This window comes from Periplaneta americana, chromosome 16 (assembly GCF_040183065.1).
Source record: "Periplaneta americana isolate PAMFEO1 chromosome 16, P.americana_PAMFEO1_priV1, whole genome shotgun sequence".
NCBI lineage: Eukaryota > Metazoa > Arthropoda > Insecta > Blattodea > Blattidae > Periplaneta > Periplaneta americana.
The window spans coordinates 69,181,553-69,199,605 of record NC_091132.1 but is presented as its reverse complement, the minus strand read 5'-3'; the positions used below and the strand labels follow the sequence as shown (position 1 = coordinate 69,199,605).

The 18,053-nt window shown below is 33.2% G+C and overlaps 1 protein-coding gene across 11 annotated transcripts in view; it reads right to left on the bottom strand.

Moving 5' to 3' along the window:
* Positions 1 to 12,526: 12,526 nt before the first annotated feature.
* The window catches only part of dlg1 (discs large 1), a 1,351,531-nt gene continuing 1,346,004 nt past the window's right edge, over positions 12,527 to 18,053 (bottom strand). For all 11 annotated transcript variants that reach the window (XM_069849439.1, XM_069849443.1, XM_069849448.1 and 8 more), the window contains 2 exons: positions 16,698 to 16,789; positions 12,527 to 14,280 (listed from right to left, as the gene is read on the bottom strand). In XM_069849439.1, the coding sequence (XP_069705540.1) occupies positions 14,174 to 14,280; positions 16,698 to 16,789 (199 nt within the window). In that variant the 3' untranslated portion in view covers positions 12,527 to 14,173. The remainder of the gene's footprint in view (positions 14,281 to 16,697; positions 16,790 to 18,053) is intronic.

Genomic DNA, 18,053 nt, shown 5'->3' with positions numbered 1-18,053 from the left:
GAGTTTTTAGCTTTACGTGCTGATGCTTCATCCACTGAGTCACACCGGATACCCACCCCGGCGCCGGACAGAATCGTCTCAGATTAAGTTCCAACTCTTAGGTTCCCTCTAGTGGCCGCCCTCTGCACTACGTCATAGATATTTATGAAATTTGAAATATTTTCAAAATTAAAAAAACATTTTCGAATTAAAAAAAAAAAACAAAATTATTAAGAAATTTGTCAAAAATAAAAAAAAAAATTCAAAAATTTTCTAAATATTTAAAATTAAAATTTTGGATTTTTTTTATTTTTTAAAGATTTGAAAATGTTTTTAAATTTTTGAAAATTTTTTAATTTTCAAAAATCTGAGAAGATTCGAAAATTTTGAATTTTTTTTTTATTTTGGAAACTTTTTATATCTTTGAAATTATTTTGAATTTTAAAAAATTTTATATTTTTTTTTGAATTATGAAAAATTTTTAAAAATTTGTATTTTTTTTTAATTTTGAAAAATTCTGAAAATTTTGTAAGAATTTTTTAAAAATTTGAAAATTATGAACTTTTTTTTAATTTTGAAAATATTTTAAATCTTTTAACTCTTTTTTTTGAATTTTCAAATTTTGAAAATTTTAGAATTTTGAATTTTTTTGAATTAGGAGATTTTTGAAAATTTTTGAAATATTTTGCAAATTTTAGAAATTTTCTTGGATTCCGAAAAATTTTGAATTTTTTTCTAAATTTGAAAAAATTGGAAATTTAAGAAAAATTGAAAATTTTTAGAAATTGTGAAAAATTTTGAAAAATCTGAAAGCTGTTGCTATTTTGAAAAATTTTCAATATTTTAGATTAGAGGATAGATTGGAAAGATTAGATAGATCAGATAGGATAGATTGCATAGAATAGAAAGTATAGATTGAATAGATTAGATAGCTTAGACTGTATAGATTAGTCAGCTTAGTTTGGATAGATTAGTTAGCTTTCATAGGATAGATAGATAAATAGATAGATGGACAGGATAGATTGGATAGATTATATAGGATATATTAGATTGACAGGATAGATTGACAGGATTGGTTATATTAGATAGGATAGATGGAATAGAAGAGATAGAAAGAAAAGGATAGACTGGATACGATAGATAGGATAGATAGATAATAGATAGAATATATAGAACGGAATATAGAGAATAGAATATAAAGAATAGAATAGATACAGTCGAATAGACAGATAGAATAGAATATATAGAATACAGTAGATAGATAGATAGATAGATAGATAGATAGATAGATAGATAGATAGATAGATAGATAGATAGATAGATAGATAGATAGATAGATAGGTAGATAGGTAGGTAGGTAGATAGATAGATAGATAGATAGATAGATAGATAGATAGATAGATAGATAGATAGATAGATAGATAGATAGATAGATAGACAGACAGACAGACAGACAGACAGAGAGATAGATAGATAGATAGATAGATAGATAGATAGATAGATAGATAGATAGATAGATAGATAGATAGATAGATAGATAGATAGATAGATAGATAGATAGAATGGAATTGATAGAATAGAATAGATAGAATAGAACAGAATAGATGGAATAGAAAATGTGGAAATGAATCGATAGAATAGGATAGATAGAATAGAATAGATAGATGTAATACAATAGATAAAATAGAATGGATAAAATAGGATAGATATATAGAATCGAATAGATACAATTTAATAAGTGAATAGAATAGATAGAAGAGAATTGATGTAATAGAATAGATGGAATAGAATAGGCAGATGGTATAGAATAGATGGAATAGAATTGATAAATGGAATAGAATAGATAGATAAAAGAGAATAGATCGAATAGATCGATAGAATAGAATAGATGGAATGGAATAGAGAGAATAGAATGGCTAGACAGAATAGGATAGAATAGAATTGATAGATAGAATAGAATAGGTAGATAGAATAGATAGATAGAATAAAATAGATAGAATAGAATAGATAGATGTAATACAATAGATAAAATAGAATGGAAATAATAGGATAGATAGAATCGAATAGATACATTTTTTTAAGTGAATAGAATAGATAGAATATGTAGAATAGAATAGAATAGAATAGATAGATAGGTAGATGGATGGATGGATGGATAGATAGATAGGTAGATAGATAGATAGATAGATAGATAGATAGATAGATAGATAGATAGATAGATAGATAGATAGATAGATAGATAGATAGAATGGAATTGATAGAATAGAATAGATAGAATAGAACAGAATAGATGGAGTAGAAAATGTAGAAATGAATCGATAGAATAGAATAGATAGAATAGAATTGATGTAATAGAATAGATGGAATAGAATAGACAGATGGTATAGAATAGATGGAATAGAATAGATGGATTAAAGAGAATAGATAGAATAGATGGATAGAATAGAATAGATGGAATGGAATAGATAGAATAGAATGGCTAGACAAAATAGGATAGAATAGAATTGATAGATAGAATAGAATAGGTAGATAGAATAGATAGATAGAATAAAATAGATAGAATAGAATAGATAGATGTAATAGAATAAATAAAATAGAATGGATAGAGTAGGATAGATAGAAACGAATAGATACAATTTAATAAGTGAATAGAATAGATAGAATATGTAGAATAGAATAGATAGATAGATAGATAGATAGATAGATAGATAGATAGTTAGAATAAATGAAATGGAATAGATAGAATAGAATAATAGAACAGAATAGATTGAATAGAATAAATAGAATAGATAGAATAGAATAGATAGAATGGAATAGAATAGTGTAGAATAGATTGATAGAAGAGAATATATAGAATAGGATAGATAGAATAGAATAGATACAATTGAATAGGTGGATAGAATAGATAGAATAAAATAGATAGATAGAATAGAATAGATTGAATAGGAAAGATGGAATAGGATGATAAAATAAAACAGAATAGATAGAATATAATAGATAAAATAGATAGAATAGGTAGAATATAATAGAATAGAATAGAGAGAATAGAATAGGATGGATAGATAGATAGATAGATGGATGGATGGATGGATAGATAGATAGATAGATAGATAGATAGATAGATAGATAGATAGATAGATAGATAGATAGATAGATAGATAGATAGATAGATAGATAGATAAATAGATAGATATTTTTTAATGTACCGAAGTACATATGATATTTCCATGCAGATATTTTGCGTCATCATACGATGAAAGAGTAATGGAACGGAGAAAAACTCTCTCCAGCGCCGGGATTTGTATTCGGATTTTCAGCTCTACAGGCTGATGCTTTATCCACTAAGTAATACCGGATACCCACCCCGGCGCCCGGACAGAATGGTCTCAGATTAAGTTCCACCTCTTGGGTTACCTCTAGTGGCCGCCCTCTGCAGTACGTCATAGACATCTATGATAGTAGGACTGAAGTCCACACGTGCTCAGGTGCACTCGTTATCAGTGACTAGTTGGCCGGATCCGACGGAATAAGCGCCGTCATTAAATCACGAGATTTGAAATATTTTCTAAATTAAAAAAAAAAAGATTTTTCGAATTTAAAAAGAAACAGAATTTTTCAAAATGTGTCAAGAATAAAAAAACTTCAAAATTTTTGAAAATTTTTGAAATTAAAATTTTGGAATTTTCCTTAAAAATTTGAAAAATTTTTGAATTTATTTTTTAATTTTGAAAACTTTGAGAATTTTCAAAATTTTGAAATTTTGGAATTTTTAAAATTTTTCAAAATTTTTTAGTTTTGAAAAATTTGAGAATTTTTTTAAATTTTGATTTTTTTTCAATTTTAGAAAATTTAGGAATTTAAAAAAAATTTTGAATTTTAAAAGATTTTGCAATTTTTTTTAATTATAAAAAATTGTGAAAAATTTGTAATCTTTTTCAATTTTGAAAAATTTTGAAAATTTTTGCAATTTTTTTAAAATTTGAAAGTTATGAAATTTTTTTAATTTTGAAAATATTTTAAAATTTTTAAATTTTTTAATTTTGATAATATTTGAATATTTTAGAATTTTGAATTTTTTTGAAATAGGAAATTTTTGAAAATTTTTGGAATTTTGAAATATTTTGCAAATTTTAGAAAAATTTTTTGGATTCCGAAAAATTTTGAATTTTTTTTTGAATTTTGAAAAAATTGGAAATTGCTGAAAATTTTTAGAAATTTTGAAAATTTTGAAAATTGTTGCTATTTTGAAAAATTTTCAAAATTTTAGATTAGAGGGTAGATTGGAAAGATTAGACAGATCAGATAGGATACATTGCATAGAATAGAAATTATAGATTGAATAGACTAGATAGCTTAGATTGTATAGATTAGTTAGCTTTCATAGGATAGATAGATAAATAGATAGATGGACAGGATAGTTTGGATATATTATATAGGATATATTAGATTCACAGGATAGATTGACAGGATTGGATATATTAGATAGGATAGATAGAATAGATGAGATAGAAAGAAAAGGATAGACTGGATATGATAGATAGGATAGATAGATAGATAGATAGATAGATAGATAGATAGATAGATAGATAGATAGATAGATAGATAGATAGATAGATAGATAGATAGAATGGAATTGATAGAATAGAATAGACAGAATAGAACAGAATAGATGGAATAGAAAATGTGGAAATGAATCGATAGAATAGAATAGATAGAATAGAATTGATGTAATAGAATAGATGGAATAGAACAGACAGATGGTATAGAATAGATGGAATAGAATAGATAGATAAAAGAGAATAGATAAAATAGATCGATAGAATAGGATAGATGGAATGGAATAGATAGAATAGAATGGTTAGATATAAGAGAAAGATTAGAATGGAATAGAGTAGAATAGGTAGAATAGATAGATAGATTAGATTAGATACACTCACTCTGTCTACTACCACAGAGGAATCGTAGATTACGAATAAAGCTCTCCACCGGTGATCTCCGGTACTACCGTAGGTGGAACAGGGGACATATGGAGGGATGCGGTGGTTCGGAGCGAAGCGACAGTTAGCTCAAGGACGACCAACACGTACGGACTGATGGTAGTTGTGAGTGGAATAAAATGGTACCAAATCGTATATCCATCGCATGGAAATTCTTTAATTTAGTTGAAGATAATAAAGTCGCACGCTGTGAACTCTGTGGGCGAATTTACTCTAAGGGTGGTGGTACTTCGAATTTGTTAGACCATTTGAAGCGATCGCACAATCACGAACTTGAAGAAAGTAAGTAACTTAAGTAAATCTAACTGTTCAAAACTCTTTTGAACTCTTTTAAAAAGCATGTTTACTTTGATTTATATATACAAGTTCTAACAAATAATTTCGTGGTTTTGTGTGGAGACAGAGTAACATTGCGAATGAAAAACTGAAAAGCAGAAGAATTCCAGCAAAAAAGGGCCCTCTAAGATTGATCCAGCATATTGATTTATATATAAAAGTTCTAATTAAATAATTTCGTGGTTTTGTGTGCAGACAGAGTAACATTTCGAATGAAAAACTGAAAATCAGAAGAATTTCAGCAAAAAAGAGCCCTCTAAGATTGATCCAGCATATTGTTACGAGATGAAACTCTAAACTCCAATGATGAGCCACTTACTTGAAATGAAATATGAGTTTGTGATTGTGTTGCCAGAAAAGCCAAACCCTCTTAGGATGCTAACAGGTCCGTATTTGGAAATCTCTATGGCGTGGACCAGGTTAGATAGATTCTCTGAGTAGGTCTAAATTTTAAAATGTAGGTATGTAAGTGTTTAGGCTAACATTAAGAGCCGCGGTTGTGGTACTCGTACTTGCTGTCAAAAATAAATTATTACCATTCAGATACACATTGACGGTTAATTAGTGATATAGTTTTCGTAGTTTTAAAATTACTCAAAACATTTGATACGATTTTTTTTAACTGCTTTAGTGCTATTGTTCCAAAGGTCCACGTCTAGAAAAACAAGTCTTGAAATTTCTATAAAACGCAACTTTCGAGGCAATAAAAATCATACATAACTTATATGGAATATTTAAAAGGCAACTTGAGTTATTAGATTAAAATATTAAGTTTCATTCTGAAACTAAAGAAACTTGTGGTAATAATATAATTACAACTATCCTTAAGTTGATATCCGCTTATATTTTTTATTACAGAGGAAGAGTGACGCGTTTTAGAAGAGATAGTTCAAATACTGACACCCTTTAACACGATGATCACAATCCTGTCTGGTGAAGAGTCTTAATAAATTATTTTGGACAGTAAACTTTAATCCATTGATAACACACGTTTCTTTTGTTCCATTCTGAAACTCCCTTAATATATTTTACGTTAAACTAAACCGATTAGAATAATAATTGACAAAAACTGCTTGTGAATAAACGAGTGTTTCCAGGAAAATTATAAATGTTTACATTTGCTACTGAAAAGCTTTACTTCTGCGTTAGTTTTCAGTTAATTTTAATGTTATCAATTTGATCAATGATATAAAACTAATACGCCTTTCCACACATACTATGAATTTCAGAACTAGAAAAAAAATCTGTCAGGTAACATAGTACTTCAAGCAAAACAAGAAAAAAAGAAGAGCCGAAGAAAAAGAGAGAGAGACAGAGAGAGAGGTAAATAAAAAAAGAGAAAATAAACAACAAAAAATTACACACTTATTTTAAAAGATACGCGGACGTCAGCGGACTCGAATCACTACCTGATCCGATTAAAGGAATGCTCAGCGGAAAATGTATGTCTACGCCAAAGCACATATACAACCTGCACGGCATCAATCGAAGGTAACTGGAGGTCTCCGATTAAAAGTGCACAAACAACCGCTCCAGAGAAAAACCTAATCATAAGCAGCACTATTACCAGGCACCATTCTGCTAATCTCGTCAGAACAACAAGATTCTTTAACTTTACCGGCAACAGCCGCGAGCAAGGGTTTTCCAGGTTTCAGATTTGGTGAACACAAAATTCCCTTTTCCTTTGCCAGGACTTCGGCTTTCCGAATTATGTATTCAGAAGCTGAAAGAAACTTTTTTTTTTTTTTATTATTTACGCTCCAGTTTTTAGGTAGTAGTGTTAAAATGGTGATTTTCTCACTTTTACATGAATTTTGAAAATTTTCCTGCAACTGAGACAAAATTTCAGAATCAGGACTTGATGAAGGTCCTGGTTCCTCGGCATCTTTAATATCGAAGACTTTATCTTTTAAGACTTTTTCAATATTTTAAAATTTCTATCTCTTATATTTCTCTTGTTGTAGCCTTTTTTTGTTTAACAAGGAACACACCTTAGTCAAAAAGACTTGTATTTAATGAACTTACATTTGCTGTAGAATCGACGTATTCTTCATTTCTAGAGTCATTCTGAGGATTCTGCGTCATACTTTCAATAGCATCATATTATATTTTTACTTCTTTGCGACACATAGCGCACATCTTTTGTTCCTGTTTAAATCAGGAAATACATTAAGCATCCATGATATAACACTTCTTAAATGTTTCCTCTAATTATAATGCCCTGATTTCTCGAAGGGATTGCAGCAAACATATAACTTAAAACGCGACTCCATTACATCGCACAAAACTACCACATACTACAAAAACTAACAACACTGCACTTGAAACAGATCGCAAGTTTTGTATAAATTGAAGACTGTATAAACTGCCACTCATGACGGCCTGACAGATCGACGACGCAGATAATCAGACAAGTACGAACTCGCACGCATGCAGTGTTGGTGTAAGATGGGTTTAAGTGCTACAAACCAAGACATTGATATATTTTTTTACTGATATTCCTGAAACGTTACCAAAATGAAACTTACACCAAGAGGAGAATGCTCTTACCTCTATAACATATATTTTTCGCGAAATAATTTGTGTCCTGCATTTTTAGATATTCAATGTTAAAATGTGATTCAGGTGACCATTCAATAAAGAATTCGATATTTTGATGCAAACCTATTTTTATTGAAAAGTATGATTCCTTAGCTTTAAAATAAGCCCAAGTTTAAGATTCTACCTCAATTAGAAGAGAAGTTATGAATTATTTTTGTTGACATAGTATGCAACATTTTTACATTTTTTCTCATATTGACGGAATTGCTGTATGGATATTGTGCATTATTGAGGGCTAAAATTTTACATAATTAATTAACTTAAGGTTCTTTACCATCCCACCAAATTTAATGAAAATCTGAGGTGGTCGGGTTGAAAAGTCCACTTTTTTGTGTTGACTTGATGAAACAATAGAGAAAAAGTGCGGACTAGATACAGAGGAAAACATACAGTAAAATAGAGGAGAAAGTAAACACAAATTAGAGGGAAAAGACACCAGAAAATAGAGGACCAAACAGAAGAAGAAAAAAAGAGAGGAGAATAAAACAATTGATAAAATACAGGGGAAAATGGAGGGCGAAGTATAGGGGAAAATAGAAAAGATATTGGAAGGGAAGGAAAGAAGGGACAATAAAGCAGAAAATAGAGGGAAAAAATGGAATGTAGACATAAAAGACAGAAAAACAGGGGATAATTGAGGGAAAATGAAGGAAAAATTAGAGAGTATAATAAAGGAGATAACAGAGAAGAAATACAGTGAAAATACAGATGAATATAGAGCTAAATTATAGGACAAAACAGCGAATAAAATACATGAGAAATAGTATATAAATACAGGAGAAAATATACTGGAAAACAGAAGACAAAACAAGCGACAAGATAGAAGAAAAAAGAGCAAATAGACAGCAGAATATAGGACAAAATAGGGAACAAAATACACAGAAAATACTCTACATGGGTAAATAGAGCACAACATAGAGAGGGAAATAGAAGAACAAACAGCCGAGACAATAGAGCAGAAAATAAAGGAAAACTAGAAGACAAAATGAAGCGGAAATTAAAGGAGAAAATAGAGAAATAACACAGGACAAAACACAGAAGAAAATAGGTGGAAAGTAAACGAGAAAATGGAGGAAAAATAGAGGCATAATAAACGGCAAATACAGGGAAAATAGGATGAACGATAGATACAGGTAAAATACAAAACAAATCATAGTGAGCATTAGAAGAAAAATAGGCCGAAAAATACACACATAATAGCGCAGAAAATTGAGACACAATGAAGGGGGAAAACAAAAAATGCAGGAGCATATAGAGGAGAAAAAAAAAGGCGAAATATTATTTTCTCTTATTTGTTTCACTCCACACTACTCAGTCTCTGGGAACACATTCTCCATTCTTGAGTTTTGAAAATAGTGTAATACTGTTTTTGGAAAAGCTCTTGTTTTCGAACAACACATTCAATGACACAACTTGTCTGATACTTTTTAGTTTTCCAAGGTCGCTCAAAGTCACAACAACTTCAAACAAAGTTCTACTCCCTTTCTTAATATCTTCCAATTTTTCTGCCTCTCCTTGCGCTTCTCAGCTCCCGACTTATGCTTCTACTTGTCCATTGTCCACTGATAAAACTAACGAACAGAATTTACGGGAAAAACGACAAAGAAAAGACGAAAGTTTCGTCACGAAACATACTATGTAGGCCCTAATGAAAAGGAAACATAATCTTCCGGCTTGGATTTAGGAGAGTCCACTAGTATATTGCAGTGGGCCGCCAGGTGTTATTAGTTAAGAGGACAAGCCAACTGAACGTATTCGGTACAAGCGAAGGGAACATATTTCAGGCAAATCCCAGAACCCTCAAGTGTCGTGTCGATGATTGTTAACATGGGAAATCGATATTCTATTATATAAAAGTTAAACATTTACATAATGAAGTGGTAATTTGTATTAATTCTACTATTGTTGGTTAATATGTCAGATTCATGTAACAAATGTTCTTACAATAGTACCGGTATGTATCTGTGAATAATTATTCGTAATAATTAAAAGTAATCACACTCACTTAATCTGATGGGCCCATATGCACTTGCCCCCTTTGCCCCCTCTTCTCGGCACCCCTGAGTGCGGCGAATAGAATGTCTCGAACTCTACCTGTAGTGTAAAGGGGAACCCTCTCCTCCTACTTGCTATTTGCGCTGTATTTTACAGAATTTTTACTTTAAACCTCATTATCCAATTTTGACTCACATCACTTTTGCTCTGAACGACTCATAAGTTACTACAATCAGTTTAGTGGAAGGAGGAGGATCATTTTCCATGCTCAAAAACGTTCTGTTAGGTGGCTATAATAATTAGGACTAAAAAATCTTTTGTTACATGTAACCAAGAAAATTAAGAATAAGTACTAAAATTTGATACAGAGGTGTATTAAGTAACCTACATATATGAAATTACTACTTTGATGACTTTGCTATCTAGTTTTGTAATATTTAAATGCCTATTTTTATTATTTTATTGTCCATTTCCTAAATTTTAAATATCTGTCTATTTCACTAAAAATAAATGCCTAAACTGCCGGGCTCTATTGATCAATAATACTGCCAATATTTTAGCGATCTTAGATGATCAATATTACTGTCAATATTTTAGCAATCCTACATTATCAATTTTTAGCGAACTTACATGATCAGAGAGAAAGACAGTTTGTCAGCTTTCTCAATAACGGGACTGCCTCTTGGACAAAGCATAACAAACACACAGAATGAAAACAAAAACAGACCACAAAAGAGAAATGTGGAGAATGGACAAAAAAGGGAAATTAAGTACAGATAATAGCATACACATAACAGGCCTAAACATAGTAAACAAATAGATTAGACGTTCAAACAAAAGTTCTTCCTTCTTAGGAAACAAAGTACAGGTGGTATTTTAAAATGGCAAGTGATCCTCTGATAGCAGTAAGGGAAACATCACGAATGAAGTGCCAATATTTCAGTGATCCTACATGATCAATATTACTGTCAATATTTTAGCGATCCTACATAATCAATATTACTATCAATATTTTAGCGATCCTACATGATCAATTTCACTATCAATATTTTAGCGATCCTACATGATCAATATTACTGTCAATATTTTTGCTCATTATCAATGCTCTTGAGGTTCAATACAGACGCACAGATACAATGGGTCTTAATAAAAAAAAAAAGATATTTAGCTGTATCCTATTCGCAAAAATCAGAGTTAAACGAAAACGATGGGTTAAAGATTGGTTACAAAAGAAAGAGTTGAAGTCTCACATGTTGCGGAAGATACAGCTTCTTCATAAGAAGATTACGGTAACTATTTCCAAATGAGCAAGAGGCTACATTAGACAAATTACTTCGCATGGTGCAACCCCTTTCAGTGAGGAAGGATACGAATATAAGGGCCTGTTTGTTAGTTTTAATACAGATATAATTACTATTCTTTACTCTGGAGTAGCATTATCTGTATTTAATCCATTAATTTTATTACACAGAAGATTAATAAAAATTTGTCTCATCAAAAATATGCATTACCCAACAAATCTAATATATGCAGATTTTAAAGTATTAACTATTGAAGAAATTTATAAATACAGTTTAATAACTTATTACCATAAAAATCAAATAAAGCATAAATCTAATCTATATGAATATCATACTCAAAGACAAAAGCCTACTTTCCTATTTAACTGAGCCTAAATTTCACTCACGTGCAGCTCTTAAACATAGTGCTGGTTTCGGCCCAAGATTTTATAATAAAATATTACAAATCATTTTCCAAATTTGAAATATTTTAAAATTGAACCTTTTAAAAAAGAAATTTATAATATTATTAGTGACATATAATATTAACAAATGTGTGTATTTTTTTACCTTTTATGTCTGTCGACTATATTCAGGTTTTTAATGAATATCACTGGCTTCTTTCTGATTGTCAATTTATCTTAAATGTGTATTTTTCTCTCTTTTTCTCTTTCTTCTTCTTCTTTTTGCTCTTGTGTGTTATTTATTGGTTTCAATTAAGTTACTTACTGTATATTTAAATTGTTGAAGATTAATCAATTCTAACATACCTTACCTGATGTAATAATGCAACTTTTAACTCCTGAACCTTTTTACTACAATCTTCAACAACAAAACCATCGTATCTCTATGTGTGGACTAGTAATGACGCATTATATTATGTTTTCCTCTTTCTTTCAAACTTTTGTAGCAGATAAGTATAGACTCCAGCTACTGTGAAAAAAATAAGCATTTTCCACGCAATATTGAAAGAATTTGCCCGATGATCACTTTTCCGTCTTTTAGATTCCTCCATTATGTAGCCGTATATAGGCAAAGTGAAATAGCTACTGATAATACACACTACACCAGATAGCTGCGTGGACTATCCTCTACCTCTATCAGGCATACGTCATTCCGATGTACCTTTCCGGCAAGCTGTTTGGATGGCTCTCCCACACCCAATGAGCGCCGTTTGTGCAGGGCTGTTATAAAGTATCATCCTCTTCAGCATTGCCACTCTTTCTAAATTTTAAAATATAAATTGTACATTACATAAAAACAAGCTGATATCTGTTAGGAAATGGAAAGGATTGTACTATCTGTAAAAGGATAATACAAATTAAAATTAAGACCAGATTTCTGTCTGCATATTCAAGGGGGATGTAACTTTATTTACACTTTCAATGAAATGGGCAATTATTTTCTTGTTTACATAATTATTCAACAACACTTTTACACAGCTGCAGCCATTGGATATAACAAACAAGTTTCTCTGTGGGAAAGCATACACACTTTACTCTTCCCCACTCATCACTTAGCGGACTGACTAATGATAAAAAAGGAGGGAAGCTATTGCTGCTTGGAGTATCATGTTGAAGAGTATGTCATCTCAAGTACTGAGTAGGGGAGGGGGGGTTAGAAGGGGTGGGGATGCTGAAATGCATGTCTGTAACACTGCCACACGTTATGGAGGCACAAGGCAATACAAAATATGAGACATTTATTTCAGCTGTTATTAGCAATAAAGGTTCATATATAAACCCAAAAACTATATTATCAGAATTTTGGAAAAATTCTCGACATGATAAACTCATGTGGTAGCACCTTTAAAATGAGACAACTTGACTATACTTATCTGATTTACTGCTACGTACAATTTTTTCATGCTACACACTTCAGGACCTCTTCAAAAATGCCTCACTCTCGATTCTCTGCGGCAATGTTTCAGACCTGCAATGTCCTGTGCCTTATCTCTTTGCCTACCTGGAGCTGTTTTTCCTTCATTATACTAGTTATTGTATCTGCAAGAGTATCCAAGGACCCACTAATGGGTTTGCATTAAATTACAATAGAAAATATTAGTTTAATATTAGTCACCATCATGTCTCGAGACAGCAGTCAGAAACATCATGTTGTGTCTTGCAACATTCATCTGCCGTGAGGTTCAGCCCAACAAGCAAAATACAAGTACACTCCACTTCTTCAAGTAACTTCAATTATGCACCATTTATTTTTAAAATAAGGTAAATAATTACTAGGAAATAAAACCAGTGTTACTGAATAATTTTGAGGAAAAAAAAAAAGAAAAGGTATTGGCCAGAGATGTGCCACCAGAATAAGATCTTGGGACAATCCCCCAATACTCTATCAGAGAGACAAATATGTCCCTGTCAATAACATGAAAACATTACAACACTCTGTCATAACTTACATCACAATCCAATGAAGCATCTGTTTCAAGGTGAGCGCTCAGTGAAGAACAAGAAACGAGTTGCAAAAAGTGAAGTTTCGTATAATTTTATGAATTAACAGATCTTTCAGATGGTTGAATGGTGACATTAAAACGTCTTTGTTAAAAAAAATAAAGACAAAAAAAACTTTGGAGCCATTGGTGGGCAGACAAAACATTGCCTGTATCATAACATCATTGTCACTGCAGTCTGCTCAAAGTCCACTCTGAAAATTAACTCAACTAGTGTTACAATGTACATTTTGAAACACCAAGAGGGATGGGGGCGGGCAATCATCATGACTGGGGTTATTTGATTTTCCTCCTCCACTCCCTGGTTGGCAAGTCCTCCCACACTTTCAACGGGTCTGTCCCGCTCCCTGAGTGCTGCTGCACCCCACGCCTGCTGACTTGTTTGGCACTCCATCATGATGGCAAGTTATTGCAATCAGGGAAAGTCAGGCAGGAGACAATGATGTCTAGTGTGGTGCTGCACGATCCATTCAATGGGCATGGCGAGCGGGCAGGGTCCAAGGGGAGGGTGAGGCGCCCCGTCACAGCTGATCTTTTGATGGCACCCAAATTGTGGGCCCAGCCTGTTCCTGGATTACTTCCTTCACTTTAACATAGATATCCTCTGGTGTATCACCCTGTACCACAGCTGAAATCAAACGAGTACCCCACATCAGCAAATGGGATATTTCATTCATTTTATGGAAAGGTCTTTGGGTACAGTCTGCAACAGACTATGACTACTTTCCTCCTACCTCTTTAGCCGAAGATAAGCGAAAGAGGAAAGGGCAGTAGTATTTAAATACCTTACAGGCCAACCTTCATAATCTTTTGCAAGCTTATCCCGACCAAGAAAAAATATTTCATCATTGGAGAAAGTGCAAATTTGCAGCAAACAGCCATTATTAAAATAAATGTTGTTGATCACTAGGGCAGGAGTTGATGCTCAGTAGCAATAACTACTATGCACTGATAAATTATCTGTAGTATCAGTTTTTAGATTCATTAAACATGATCTTATGATGCACTAAGTTGCATTAAAAAGTATTTATTATTCATATTGCTATGATGTACCGAAGTATATATGGAGTCTCAGTGTAGTAATTCTGCATTTCCAAATAGTGAAGAATCGGTAGAACGGAGAAAAATTCTCTCCAACACTGAGACTCAAAAACTGGGTTCCCAGCTTTACGTGCTGGCACTTTATCCACTAAGCCACACCAGATTCAAGTTCCGATGCCGGATTGATCCCTCTCATTTTAAGTTCTACCTACTGTGTTTTCCCCTTTGTTGGCCTACCCTTGTGCACTGTGTCACAGTGTGTGTGACAGTAGACACAAAGTCCAACCACAAGTACAGAGGTGCACTCACTACAAGTGACTAAGTGGCTGGGGTCGACAGAACATGGCGCCATCTTGAATCCTAAAGTGATTACTTAATTTATTGTTCAGTCTATCTTGAATAAGAAACAATTACTTATAATGTTCGCGTAGGCTTCCGCAGCTGGTGAACATGGTGTGTGGATAAGCTTCAGGGCTTCTACCGCGTTGTCTTGGTGTTATTGGCTGACGTTTCGACCGCTGTGTTGTGGCCATCTTCAGAGCAGTTGTTGGATAAGAGTTGGCAGACTATTTCCTTATCCAACAACTGCTCTTAAGATGGCCACAACACAGCAGTCGAAACGTCAGCCAATAAAACCAAGACAACGCGGTAGAAGCCCTGAAGCTTATCCACACACCAATTACTTATAATGTTTCACTAACTAATGAACGCACAATAAGCTTGGTTATATTAATTATAGATAGCTCTCCCATCCATGATAATAGGCCTACTGTCAATGTTCTTTTTCAGCAAAGAGTCAATTGAGGGTCTCACAATCGATGAACATGAGCTCAGTGCAGGCCATATTGGTGATGCCAGTCCACACCCTTACTCAGCCATCTTCAAATGGAGTCCTCGAGGAGAAAGTAACGGGCAAGTACCTCTCTCCAGGCCTTCTCCACACCCTTTCTCGTCCATCAGCAGACTTCAGGTTAAAGCGGCTCTCATCAGTGAAGGAGACAGAGGCCAATTGTTCTGTTGTCCATCTCTGGTGCTGCCTCGCGAAACGAAGGCACGCTTCCCTGTGCTGTGGCTCGAGTTCAAGTCCATATGCAGGTCTTCTGGACAGAAGATTAGCTTCTGCAAATCTCCTCTTCACTGTCCGCTCATTCACTCTCACATGCCTCACATTTTCCAATCGATTTCTTGCCTGTACTGCTGTGGTATGGCGATCATGCAGAACTTGCAGGGTGAGAAATCTGTCATCCCCGACATTTGTGCTCCTCCTATGGCCTGATTCCTGTCTGCTGTCATATGTTCCAACTTCCCTATAGCATTGCACTGCATTGTGAATGCGCGTCCATCCATTACCAAAGCAACTGCCCTTGCGACATCTTCTAAGCGGCATGTTTTACTCACAACAGCACATGAATAACTAACTAAAATTTTAGTGAATGGTTCAAAATGTTTTCCAATATCCATAGATCATCAATAAGGGTGCCACAAGATTGTAAACCTTAAATTTATTGCCCTACCCTCAATAAAATCATAAAGGTAGGTACTTCGGAGATTAGGGTGCAATAAACTGCTCTAAAGATGGTCATATCCTCAATTTCTTTTCACAAACAGTTCAGATGGATGTTCTATTGCGTTAAATATCTTAAAAATAGGAAGAGAATTCTTTGGTTCCTAATTATATAGAAAAAATGTAATGTATTTTAAGTGTATCACTTTTTTTACTGGTCAGCGTATTGACTGTATTTCTTTGCAAAATGGCAGTGCCAATTGTAAATGGATCTTTCAAATATGAAACAAAGATCTTGTGAGTTTCAAACCAATTCCTCTAAATATATTTCTAGAAATAATATTGTAAAAGCTGAATTTCCATACCAACACCAGTAACATACATTCCACAGGTATATGAGCCATAATAATGTCACTCAGCTCCAATATCTACAATTATGTATATATTACTAGTCGATATTAGTACTACTTCAAACTGTTTCCAATGTGGACATGTCTTACCTGTGAAATATTCTCCAAATTCTTGTTCCATCTTCATGGCACGTTCAAAAGTCTTCTTGGCTTGTTCCTCTGTCATACGTTTATTCATTTCCCTGAAAAATAAAAATGAGAGTCTATGATGACATGTACAGTTACCCTTAAAAAGAATGAGACGATTCTTGGTCGTCGGAAGTTAAAGTTCTACAGCGCGGTTCACTCTATATCGACGTAACGATACATACCATGACAAATAGTACAAGAATTGTTACAAGGACCACAACAAGGACAAGGACCAGAATAAGGATCACGAAGAAGACTGCCATTTAAGGCCACGATTTCACAACATAGCTCGAGTCACAAAATATCATTGCTTCACTGTACCGAATGGCAAATGCCTGCTAAGGGATCTACATTCTGGACTGCTGCTGTCACTGTCTTGTCTCGGTAGCTCGTATAGTAGCGTGTCGGTTCCAATGTATAACCGAAATGTCTCGTGTTCGATCCCGGGCAAAACTTTTTTTTTTATTGAGGTGTAATTAATTTGTTCAGAGATCCTCGATTGTCTAATTTGTCGAAAAATATGGAATAATTTATGCCCAATTTCTGGGTCTTACAAGTGGGCTGAACCTCGCAAAAAAAAAATCTTGCTTGGATGTTAAAAGTATTCTTCCTCAAACAAAAATCATAAGAAACAAAAAGAGACCTGTTAACTTAAAATCTTGTCCACATGCCATCAGCTTCTATTACAGCTCTAAGTCGATCCGGCATGGATGTCACGAGATTGTGGAATAAGTTCTGATCCCCGGCGAGATCTTCCCAGCTGTCAACAACTTGATCCCACAATTCGTCTCGATTTCGAGGGCGTCAGTGGGCATAGGTGGCTATTCTTCTCTTTTTCAATTCCGCCCATAAATTTTCGATGACATTCAAATCAGGTGACTTCGGAGGCCAATTAATGATTTCGATCTCGGGTCTCGTATTTCTTACATTATTTATTAATATTTATAGCCAACACTGAATTTGTAAAGAAAAGACTTTAGAAATCTCATATGGAATTTGTGATCTGTAGTGACATAAACATAGATTATCTCTCGGAACTTTTCCGTAAAAGTAAATTAAATTCACTCCTTGAAACTGGAAACCTTAGTCGTAGAGTCATTTTCCCACAGCATACAAACTGAAGTAGCACAGCCATTGATAAATGTTTTGTACACAGAATTAGACTGAATTCCTATTCGACAGAACCTATAATCAATGGCTTGTCTGAACATGATAAACAAATCCTGTTTCCAATGTCACTGAACAATATCAAAATATTAATTTAAAAACTAAGAAAGGATCGTAAATGCTGTATCTAGTGATTATTTACATTTATGT